Source organism: Mesoplodon mirus (genome assembly GCF_964341445.2).
Source record: "Mesoplodon mirus genome assembly, chromosome: 19".
NCBI lineage: Eukaryota > Metazoa > Chordata > Mammalia > Artiodactyla > Ziphiidae > Mesoplodon > Mesoplodon mirus.
This window is the reverse complement of record NC_138995.1, coordinates 59511044-59521794: the sequence shown is the minus strand read 5'-3', so window position 1 is coordinate 59521794 and position 10751 is coordinate 59511044. Positions and strand designations below refer to the sequence as shown.

The 10751-nt window shown below is 53.9% G+C and overlaps 1 protein-coding gene across 6 annotated transcripts; it reads left to right on the top strand.

Annotated features, from left to right (window-relative positions):
* The first annotated feature begins 2646 nt into the window (after window positions 1-2646).
* LOC309795351 (uncharacterized protein) lies at window positions 2647-8961 on the top strand. 6 transcript variants are annotated; one of them, XM_082607628.1, is made up of 5 exons: window positions 2757-2823; window positions 4691-4723; window positions 6166-6195; window positions 7156-7196; window positions 7628-8961. In XM_082607628.1, exon 5 carries the CDS (start codon window positions 7664-7666, stop codon window positions 8495-8497), a length of 834 nt encoding a protein of 277 aa, XP_082463754.1. In that variant the 5' UTR covers window positions 2757-2823; window positions 4691-4723; window positions 6166-6195; window positions 7156-7196; window positions 7628-7663; the 3' UTR covers window positions 8498-8961. The 6 variants fall into 6 exon arrangements, with proteins under 6 accessions (XP_082463752.1, XP_082463753.1, XP_082463754.1 ...); XM_082607630.1 differs by having other exon boundaries at window positions 2766-2823; window positions 4691-4942; XM_082607626.1 differs by lacking the exon at window positions 7156-7196 and having other exon boundaries at window positions 2647-2823.
* The last annotated feature ends 1790 nt before the right edge of the window (window positions 8962-10751 follow it).

The window sequence follows — 10751 nt, the reverse complement described above, 5'->3', positions numbered from 1 at the left end:
TAGCTGGGCTTGGAGAAAGGACTGGGGTCAGGCTGGGGCTGGTGAACTCTGCGCCTCACCCCCTTTGCTCTCTTCCTTCCCCCAGGTTTCTTTTCCTATCTGAACTACATGAATTTCTGGTCCCTCCTGGCAATCCAGGCCATCTGGACTTAAGAAATGAGGATGTCCCCACCTCGGGCCTGCTCCCACGGCTCCCTGCCAAGCTCCTGCCAACCCTGCTCTCCAGCCCGCTCAGTCCCCTCTGAAACATCCCCCCAACTCAGATTAATGATCTGTATTTTCAAATAATCTGCGTTTTTCACCCAGAACATTCTTTTAAGTTCAGTACCTTGTAAGTGTTCCCTGGAAATGCCACGCCTCTCTGGGGCCATCCCTTGAGCCCTGTGGGGTACAGGGATAGGTGAGGGAGAGACTCGGGAGGGAAAGAGACAGGAGGTGTCAGCAAACAGGCTGGTTCCTGGTTCCTGGCATACAGATGGTGCTCAGTCAATGTGTGTTGAATAGCTGATTCTCTCCAAGCTCTTTGGGCTCATCCTTCACTTTTGTGACCCCTGATAATTTGCCCCTCCTGAGGTTAATTCTCCTTGCACCGACACTTCACCTCGTGCCTTTGCCAGCACCTCCTGCCACCACTCCCTTTCTCCTCCCCTAGCCCAATTCAGGTCTATTCCTTTTTTAAACTTAAGGTTTTTTTGCTATAGCATCCCATTCCTTCTCTATTTATTTATTTTAAAGGCTGTTATATGTAGCCAATTTTTGCATATGGTTTGGAGGACAATGACAGTACAGTTGTTCCTCGGTATCCGGAGGGAATTGGTTCCAGGATCCCCCCCCCCACCCTTGGATAACACAATCCAGGGATGCTCAAGTCCCCTATATAAAATTGCAGGGTATTTTCATGTAACCTATGCACATCCTCCTGTACATTTTAAATCATCTCTAGATTACTTATAATATGTAATACAATGTAATTGCTATGTAAATAGTTATAAATATAATGTAAATGTTATGCAAATAGTTGCTGGGACACACAGCAAATTCAAGTTTCAGTTTGGGGAACTTTCCGGAGCTCTTTTTTCCCCCAATTTTTTCGATCCGTGGTTGGTTGAAATTGTGTATGTGGAAACTGTGGATACAGAAAGCCAATTGTACCTTAATCTAGTTAGAGTTTAGTCCATAGTATGTGCTCATTAAGTGTTGTTACAATAACTCTTTCTCTTGTCTCCCACAAAAGGCTCTCCAATGTGTTCATTTTTAACAAAAAGTGAGCTGCAACTATGTGCCAGACACGGGGTCTACAGGAGTGACCCAACTGGACACAAATCCTAGTCTTTAAGGAATTGATAATTCAGCAGGGAGCCAAAAAGAAGAAAAACGTGCCCACAAATAGATATGTTAGGAGATAAGAGCTATGAAGAAAAATAACAGAGGGTAAGGGAGAACAGTCTGGAAAGGAGAGGTCTGTTGTATGGAGCAGATGGGTGAGGGCTCTATGCTAAGGTGACATCTGAGCAGAAACAGGACTGAAGAGAGGAAGAGAGTTATGGGGATTGATTGGGGGAAAGAGTTCCAGGCAGAGGAATCAGCAGATGCAAAGGTCCTGGGGTTGACATGTCCTTGGCAGGTTCCAGGAAGACCAGGGAGGCCAATGTACTAGTGTAGCCCTGAGCAAGGGAGAGAGAGGAAGGAAATGAGGGCAGAAAGGGAACAGGGAACAGGTCACTCTGGGCCTTGTGGGCCACAGTGAGGACTTTACATGCCTCTGAGGGAAGCAGGAACCAGTGAACGAAATGTGTTACTTAAGTGCAGAGTTTAAGTCTCTTCCTTTTACTTCAGACCACAGGCTTCATGGAGGAGTCTCCTCACTAGAAGGAAGAAAACAATCCCAATTGTTGACCAGGGGAACCAGCTAAACAAAGCGTGTTCTAGTCACACAAGGGAATACTTTGCCACTGCTTAAGGAATGAGGTCACTCTGTGTACGATGGGGAGAGACTACTTATGAGACTACTGGAGTTAAAAAAAAAAAAAAAAGCATCTTTACCCATAACGTGTGTGTGTATATCATAAAGCAAAAAGCCCACAATGGCGACTCTGGACAGTGGGTCTGAAGTAGAGAAGTTTCATTTAATATCTTTGAAAAAAACTTTTACAATCATGTCAGTTGAAAGACACTCCTCAGATCTCCAGTTTTGAAAGATCAGATCTCAGATCTCCAGACCCTCCAGGAGGGTCTCCCAAGACCCTCCTCCCTCGACCCAGGAGTCTGGCCTTCCAGCCCCCGAGTCCAGCCTCTGGCCCCGCCTCTCACTGCGCAGGCTCGGCCTCTAACTCTGCGCCACGCAGACCCTTTCCCGGAACTCCCCCTTGTCCATCTCCGCACTGGCCCCGCCTCCCACCCTGCGCCTGGGACTGCGTCTGAGTCGGCCCCGCCCCTGCAGCCATAGCTCGCGCCACTGCCGCGCTGGCAATTCCTTCTGGCCCCTCCCACACTTGGGGGTCCTTCCCCTTCACCGCCCGCCTCTTGTGCTGTTCACAGAGTTGCCTGACTCTCATGATAGGAAAAAGGGCCTCAATATTTCCTTGCTCTCTTTTCCTCCGCCTCCCGGGACAATGTCTCATCCGCTGTTCGGGAAGATTCTAGAGGAAACCGGCAGTATTTCCTTCCTCAAGCACCAAAGTGAGGTTTCCGACACCGGTGAATATGCCGGATGCCTCGGGGAGGAGCCCGACCTGGGGCCGGGGGGCGGGCCGTGCGAGCGGCGCGCGTAATAAAGCGGAAGGTGCAGAAACCCGCACACGCGGTGAAGAAAGTGAGGGTTGGGTGAGAGATCTTTGCATTTTGGCTCTTTTTTTTTTCGCGGGAGGGCGTGCGTTGGGACCTGCGTCGCGCGTGTCGTGTGTGCCCGGGGCTGCTGCGGGGACGGCCACGCTGTGGCGTGGACGGGGTCAGGGCCTTTGTAAGGGCCCGGCACCCGCGCTCCCAGGCGAGCCTGAGTGCTCTCTGCGGGGCGGGCAGTGGCGACCGGAGAGGGTGGTGGCTCTTTGGGGGTGCTCGGGGCGTGGGAGAAGAATACTCCCGCCGAAGCGAACTGGGGCCACTAGGACTAGTTCTCTTTTGTCTGCACCGCAGCCTGGCTGCGCCATTTCTGTTGCCCACGTTGCAGGGCTCCGCCATTTTGTCCATTTCGGGGCGGGGGTGGCTTGTGACATGGAGTTTTTCTTTCTGAGGTTTTCCACACCTGTGCTAGCTACACGTACTTTCCCTCGGAAATCGTTCTTGTGTATTCCCGTTTCATGTGGCTGGCGTTTTTGTGCACGTAGGACAGAGACTATGGGGCAGGTAGAGACAGAATCTCAAGGGTTCCTGAGGAAGAAGTGCGAGTGGGGTCTCTAGGTGAATTACTGGGTTGTGTCTGAGAACCAGATAGGAGTAGTTTTAGGAGAAAGCAAATGGGGCCTTTGTTCACTTTCAGGAATCATTCTGACACGGTCACTTAAATATCAGTTTCGTGATCACTCAGAACATCAGAGTTTTGTGTTAAACGTTAGTTCTGGGCTAACCGGACTTTTTTGGACATAGTTTCCCTGACTCCCGAGGAATACTACGCCCCTGCCAAGGAGATCCAGCCCAGGAGCAGCTAGCTGATTTTCTCTCCCCACCACAACCTAGCAAGAATCCTCTGTAGCTGAGTTTCTCCCTTCAGTCAACCATCTAGAAAACCGTTGACTTTATCCTAACTGTTGCCATGTCACAAGTGGAAGGATATTCAACCATTCATCATTGGAGCGCGCCCCCTTTTGCCATTGTCCCATGTATTCCTTTTTCGCGCCATTTTTTTTTTTTTTTTTTTACTTTTTATTGTTAAAATCCTCGAACATGCGGGGAAATAGACATGTTTGACAGAACATTTCCCCATGTTTACTTTTGTGTCCTTCACGTTTTGAAAGTAAATTTCTTGTTTCATCCAAAATAGTTAATACTGTGTCTCTAAAGTAACATTTTTCTCCTTAAAGACAAGGCTGTTGTCATCCTCAGTGAGATAATTCCTTAATGAGGCCATCTCCTATCTGCTCTGTGTCCATAGTTCCCAAGTCATCTCCAAAATGTCTTCCACGGTTGATTTGTTCAAAAATGGTTGCGTTTAAGGGTCTCTGGGCATTGCTTACGCTGCTTGTATTTTAGGTTTCTCTTTTCCTCCTCATTTACCCCAACAGTTTCTTCCAAGGGATTTGCATCTTAGCTTTCATTGTTTAGGGTCAGTAGCAGGCGTAGCGAATGCTGGAAATCTGCAAAACTAGGCAAGGGGGTTAGTCAGAAGGTTCTTTCCATGTAATGGGTTTGAGGACAGTCCCTTGTGGACCCGTGACACTGGGGAGGTGAGGGCATTTTGGTGTCACCACAGGGAAGGCTGTGGGCATTTGTACGTCCGACGGATTTTGTGTTTTCCAGTCTCTAAGCACTGTTAGCTTGCTTGGTCTCTGTCCCTGAAGGTGAGTGGCCTTGGGACCTGGTTGCAGAGGGACTGGAGCTCCCATGATGTCTAGCACTGGGCTCCGATCACCCCTGAGGACACAGTGCCCCCCAGGACCTTTGACACCTGGGGGTCTGAGGGGCCCTGGTTTTGATGTTCCTTGGACCCCCAGACTGTTTCTTCCCCCACCCTCACCAAATCCTTCCTGTGTTACAGGTTTGTCTTCAAGCTGAGGGCCCACCCACCTTGGTAAGAACCCTTGCTCCCAGTCCCTGACCCACCCAGGTCTAAAATATCTCACCCTCACTTGGGGTGACTTCACATCAGATATCTCTGGGACCTAATTTTATATGCCAGCAATCATGCAAATCCCAGCTCTGCTGTTCTTGGGCTTAGGGATGTTAGTCAAGTGATTGGTCTCCTGAGCCTCAGTTTCTGTGTCTGTAGAGTGGACACAACACATCAAAGGTAAGGGTTGAATATGACAGGGAATATATGGGCTGTAGAAGAGGAAAATATTTAGTCACTTTTTGGTGTCCATGGGGGATTGGTTGCAGGGCCCCGCGGATATGGAGAGCCCAATATATGTTTTTGGGTTTCAGGGAAAAGGAGTAATCAAAAATCTAATTTTCAAACTCAGCAGAAGAAAAGAAACAGAAGGGCTCAGAGCATTATCACTCACACTGCAGGGCGGTGGGGGTGGTTTGTAGACTAAATACACTGTACCTTTCAGCAAAGATTAGGCAGCTTCCCATGCATCATGTATATGTAAACTGATACAATTGTTAAGGTTACCCTCAATTTATATAATACTTGTTGTCAGAGAACATAGTTTATCTGGAGAATGTTTCATAAATGTTTCACATTGGAGAATGTTTCACAGATGTTTCAAAGAGCTAAATAAATCATCAAATGGGCATGGGTATGTGTGTTACCCAAAAAGAAACAAGTGTTCCCAGCTCTAGGAGGGTTTTTTCTCTGTGCAATGAGATCTGGGCCTAAATCTATATTCCCATTAATAAGGATGACTTTTGATACTGATACAGGTATGTCTTCACCTGTATTTAGATTACTTTCTAAATACATAATATGGAGAACTGGAAGTGTAGCCTGTGGGGTTCTCAGAGGTTTAGATTCTCGCTGACAGGTGCCTTAGGGGGTGAGAAGCTGCGTCCTGTGAAGGGTTAGCTCAGAATGCGGATCATCTGAGCATCTTTCTGGGGGGCTGTTCTCTTCATCCGAGGTGTCCTCTGCAGAGCTCTGAAGTTTCGTTGCGGGCTGAGAGGGAATTTCTGGGATAATGTGAAGTAGGGAGAGTGTCACTTGGGCAGGGATATGTGAGAGGGGTGAGAAGAAGCGCTGAGAGCAGGACAGGGAAGCCCTAAGGGATGTGTAACATCTGTCGATGTCTGAGGCAGTGCTGGCCAGCAGAACTGGCAAGGTGGAAATGTTCTATTCTACGTTGTCCAGTCCGGGGGCAGCGGAGTTGGGGTGTGGGGTTTGAGGACACTGGGACCCCCATGATGTCCAGCACTGGGCTCTGATCTCTGTTGAGGACACAGTGCCCCCCGGGACCTTTGACACCCGGGGGTCTGAGTGGAGGGGTCCCGTCTCTGGGGAGGGACGGATGGGGGCCATGGTTGCCCTGCACCCTATAACCTCTCCATTCCCCCATCCCTTCCTGTCTGCAGGTGGTTCCCCCAGGAGTTCAGCAGCCCTCGGTAAGAACAGAAGAGACTCCCCTTACTATTAATGCCGTAATAATCATATTAAACTTATATTATAAATTTATTGTTAATACAATTTATAGAGTATGGTAACATTAATACAATAAGGACAGGAGCTGAGTACTTAGTCTGAGCCAGGCCGCATTCCTAAGCACTAGATTCAGTTGATCGTCACAATAACCCCATGATTTGAAATAGGTGCAGTTTTGTCCGTATTTCACAGGTGAGATGGAGGCACGTAGAGGCGGTGGTTTGCCCACACTCGTCTCCTTGTGGCGGGGAGGGGGCTTATTTCTGCAGCCTCCATCCATGTTCAGGTGCAACAGGGTGATGGGGGCTTTCTCTGCCCCCCGCTTCTTCCCTACGGTTGATACAGGATCAGCGAGGTTGGTTTTGATCCCCGGTTCTGCCACTTTTGACCTTAGGGCACCTCCGTGATCGGGCCGAGGGGTAGGCTCCCTGGTGTGTGTGCTGTGGGCCTCCCCTCCCCAGCAAGGTCCTGGGCCCAGCCCCTCCTGGGCTTGTAGAGATGCCTCATCTGGTACTGCTGGGGATCACCGGGATCGTTGAGCGCCAGCCTTTCCCCCCCCCCGCCCCCGCCCCCGCCCCCTGAGTGCTGCGTCTGGGCCCTGAGTTCTGTGGCATCCACTGCAGAGATGGAGGTGGGGCGTGTTAGAGGAGGTGGATGTGGGAGGGGTGGGGATGAGAAACAGGCCAACCCGCGGTGGGCGGGGCATGGTTTGCAGTGAGATGTGCTCAGTTGGTGCCTGAAGGGGCCGTGCCTGGGGACCCCTGTGATGTCCAGCACTGGGCTCTGCTCTGTGACGACACGGTGCTCCCCTGGGACCTTTGACCTCTGGGGGTCTGAAGGGTCCCTGGCTGTGGGGCAGATGGATGGGGATCATGGTTGCCCTGCACCCCACCAGCCTGTTCTTCCCCCCTCCCTGTCTGCAGGCAGTTCCTCCAGGAGGCCAGCAGCTCCACCAGGCCTCTTGGTGAGAACAAGTTCTTATTAATACCATAATTATATTAAATTTATAGTTATAAAGTGGAGAGATTATGGTAACGGTATATGTACAGGCAAATGCTGAGCACTTTACTTTCAACCAGGCACAGTCCTAAGCACTAAATTCATTTAATCTTCACAGTAATCCCGTGATGGGGGCGCAGTGGGTGGCGTAAGGGGAAGTTGGTACACGAACGGCTTGGGGTGGGGTTTGCGGGGAGACATCCAGTATGAGGGCTCCTGAAGGGGCCACGCTTGGGGCCCCCATGATGTCCAGCACTGGGCTCTGATCTCCCGTGAGGACACAGTGCCCCCCAGGACCTTTGACACCTGGGGGTCTGAGGGGCTCCCGCCTCGGGAGAGGCTGGGGGGCTGTGACTGTTTCCCCGCCCAATGCCCCTCTCTGTTCCCTTCCCGCAGCTCCCGGGGCCGCGCCCCTCCAGCCTTCCCGTGGCCATGGCGGGGCAGGGCGACCGCTACTACACGTACACCGAGCTCCTGGCCATCGCCCGGCGCTTCCGGCAGAACCCCAACGAGCTCATGATCACCTGGATCCTGCGGGTGTATGACCAGGGGGGCCTGGCCCTGGCCCTGAACTCCAGGGAGTTGGTGATGCTGGGCGACCTGACCGGCGATGCCGTCTTCAACTACCGCTGCAAGGCCCTGCGGGGCGACGGCAAGACGCTGCTGGCCTGGCTGCTGCTGGCCTGGCGCCAGCGCTGGGAGTCCTTCCTGCACTTCGAGGGCACCGAGCTGCCTTTCCGACCCTGGACCACCATGGAGGAGGGCATCCAGCTGGTGCGGGAGCTGGGCATGCTCGACTGGATCTACCGCGAGCCACCGCCGCTCCCCGAGCCCGAGTGGCTGGTGCCCGAGGACGTGCCCTTCACGCAGGGCCTGCAGCGGCGCCTGCTGACGGCCGCGCCCTCCGAGCTGCGGCTCTCGCTGGTCGGCCTGCTGGTCAAGGGCGTGACGGTGCTGGAGGCGGTGATGGTGATCCAGACCGTCGCCGACGTGGGCCTGCTCTGGCGCCAGAACCAGCCGGGCCGCGCCAGGCTCATGCTGGGGCCCAACCCGACGCGCAAGGACCTCATGGGCTGGCTGCTGAGCCACGGCATGCCCAAGGAGCGGGTGGACAAGCAGCCCACCAAGGTCCTCCTGGAGCTGTACATCCAAGAGGCCAGGCGCAGCCACACCCGCGACGCGTACGGGCCGGGAGAGGAGCAGCCCCCGTGTCCACCGTACTCTGACCAAGCCTGTGGGGCGGAGCCACCCGTGCGCCATGACTAGGCCTCCCGGGCCTTCTGGGCAAGGAGCAGGACCTCGTAGGGGAGACGCAAAGCCTTGGTCGGCTCCAGCCGGTGTTCAAGGAGCCCAAGAGAGGGGTGTCCTTGCCCCCAGCCCACCCCGTGGGCGTCACCAGCCAGAGCTGGCGGAGAACAGGCAGCTGGCTGATAGCTGCTGTTGCCGGATGCCAGACAGAGTGTGTTACGTTCCAGTCTGTTACACTTTGGCCCGATGGGCATGGTGGGTGGGCCCCTGCTGCTGTGTCACACGGGCCTCTAAAGCACTACAGGCCAAGCGGGAGACCCCGCAGCCCACGCCATGAAAGCACCTTGAAGCTTGTACCCTTTCTCTTAAGGCTTTTTTTAATGCAATATTTTTACCTGTTAACTTCATACAGCCCTTGGGTTTTATGGGTGCTCATTTCCCCTTTTGCAAAAGTTTTTCTATTAAGTTTTTTTTGCAATGCCTTTCTCTTTTAAAATTGAATTTTGCGCTTTGCTCGCCTGCGAAGGGGGCGGCCAGTCCCTTCCAGTTTCTGTAGCTGCGTGTGTGGCTGGTACCTGTGGGCGAGGGGTGCTGGGGCCAAGAATCCCAGCTGTGAGGATGGACAGCCCTGGCAGGCGGTACCAGGCACCCATTAAGTAGCCTGCACGTCACTGCGTGTGAGCTGCGGCATCTGACTGGGTCCAGGTGTGGAGCTGGAGTCAGAACCCTCCCCGGGTGGGGATGGAGAGATGCATGGCAGCCCCAGCGAGGTCCCCCACCTGCATGGCCCTCCCTGCAGTCTGCTGAGGCGGGGGCTGGGCTCACAGTCGCGGGGTCAGGTAAATTGGGTCTAACATGCATCTGGAAGCAAGAGGCTGCACCACTGCAATTCCAGCCCCGCCCTCCAAGCAGGACCAAGAAGTGAAGTGCAGAGAGCATTCCTAGGCCTTCCCTGAGGCCCTGTGACTGTCCAGAACCAGCAGGGGCAGTGGTAGGCCGCGTGCTCATGACAAGAGGCTCCCTCGGGCCCAGGGCAGGTGGTGCTGGGAGGTGGCTGGAGCCGGGCTTGTCCACACGTGTGAGGACGGGGCTGCTGACCCCTGCCCTTTCCCTCCCATGCCCAAGGTGTTCTGACAGTTGGTGGTTCTCACGTCTGGCCGCCCAGCCCCACCTCTGATCCTCCAAGCCTCCCCCATCTACCAGGCACCCACTGCACGCCCGGCTGCCCACCAACAGCCTAATGGGGTGTTGACGCGTTTGCCTGATTACGCAGACAGGATCATCGGTGCCCCAGACTGCTGCCTGGTTTGGCGTGTGGAGAGGGCAGAGCCGCCTCCTGGGTTGCAGGGCTAAATGCAGCGGCGCGAGTACAGGCCTGGGACGGCGTGGTCTGTGACGAGCACCGCGTGAACCTGCTGTGCGGTAGCGCTACCTTTCCTTACGTTCAGTGCTCTCCCAGGGAGGCTCCCTGTCTGCGCTGCCCCAGCCACCTGCCATGTGTGGCTAATGAGTGCTTGAACTGGCTAGTATGGCTGGGACCTGAATTTCACATTTTACTTATTTACACAATGTGAATTCAGACAGCCACGTGGCAGCCGGTGGCTACCATACTGGACAGTACTTGGGTGGGATCCCGGGGTCCTGCCCCCTCCAAATCGTAATTATAGTAAATGCTAGGCTAGGTAGCCCAGAGAGGATGCTACTGCGCCCCACCCCCCACACTACTGGCTCTGCGGAGGCTAGTTAACCTGACGGAGAAGTCGCGTGTGCCACAGGAGATGGCGGTGCAGAGACGAATGCGTAGCCCAGAGTCACGGCCTCCAGGTTGGTCCCAGGAGGCTGGCTGTGCGGCCAGGCTCTGAACCCTGACCTCAGCTCTCCCACTACCAGGCGGGCCCCAAAGCCAGGCTGAGCGAGCTGGACCCCGACGGTGCATGACCCGCGGTGGGGAGGGGGTCACCCCGCAGCCTTACACATCACATGTGCTGCACCTACAAAATAGAGGTTCCCGCACGTACGCCACGCGTCCCCAGGCGTGTATAGAAACCTGCACATAAACACTGGTGCACGTGTCACCCACACATGCAAAGGACCACGTAAGCATGTGCGTGTACGTCGAATACACGTATACACAGATCCATGCAGGAGCATATGCATGAATAGACATCCACACGTACGTGCATGTGCGTTAACACGTATATGCACGCTTAAGCCCACACATACATAGGACAGCTTGTGACTTGGCCTGGGAGCCCTCCCCCTGTTCCCCCCA

Bases quoted from the DNA above. Each gene is read 5' to 3' on its own strand.
- LOC309795351 (XM_082607626.1), top strand. From the start codon at position 2,704: ATGCCGGATGCCTCGGGGAGGAGCCCGACCTGGGGCCGGGGGGCGGGC. The intron at 4,724-6,165 runs GTAAGAACCCTT...TCCTGTCTGCAG, and splicing joins CTGAGGGCCCACCCACCTTG to GTGGTTCCCCCAGGAGTTCA. The intron at 6,196-7,627 runs GTAAGAACAGAA...CCCTTCCCGCAG, and splicing joins CAGGAGTTCAGCAGCCCTCG to CTCCCGGGGCCGCGCCCCTC.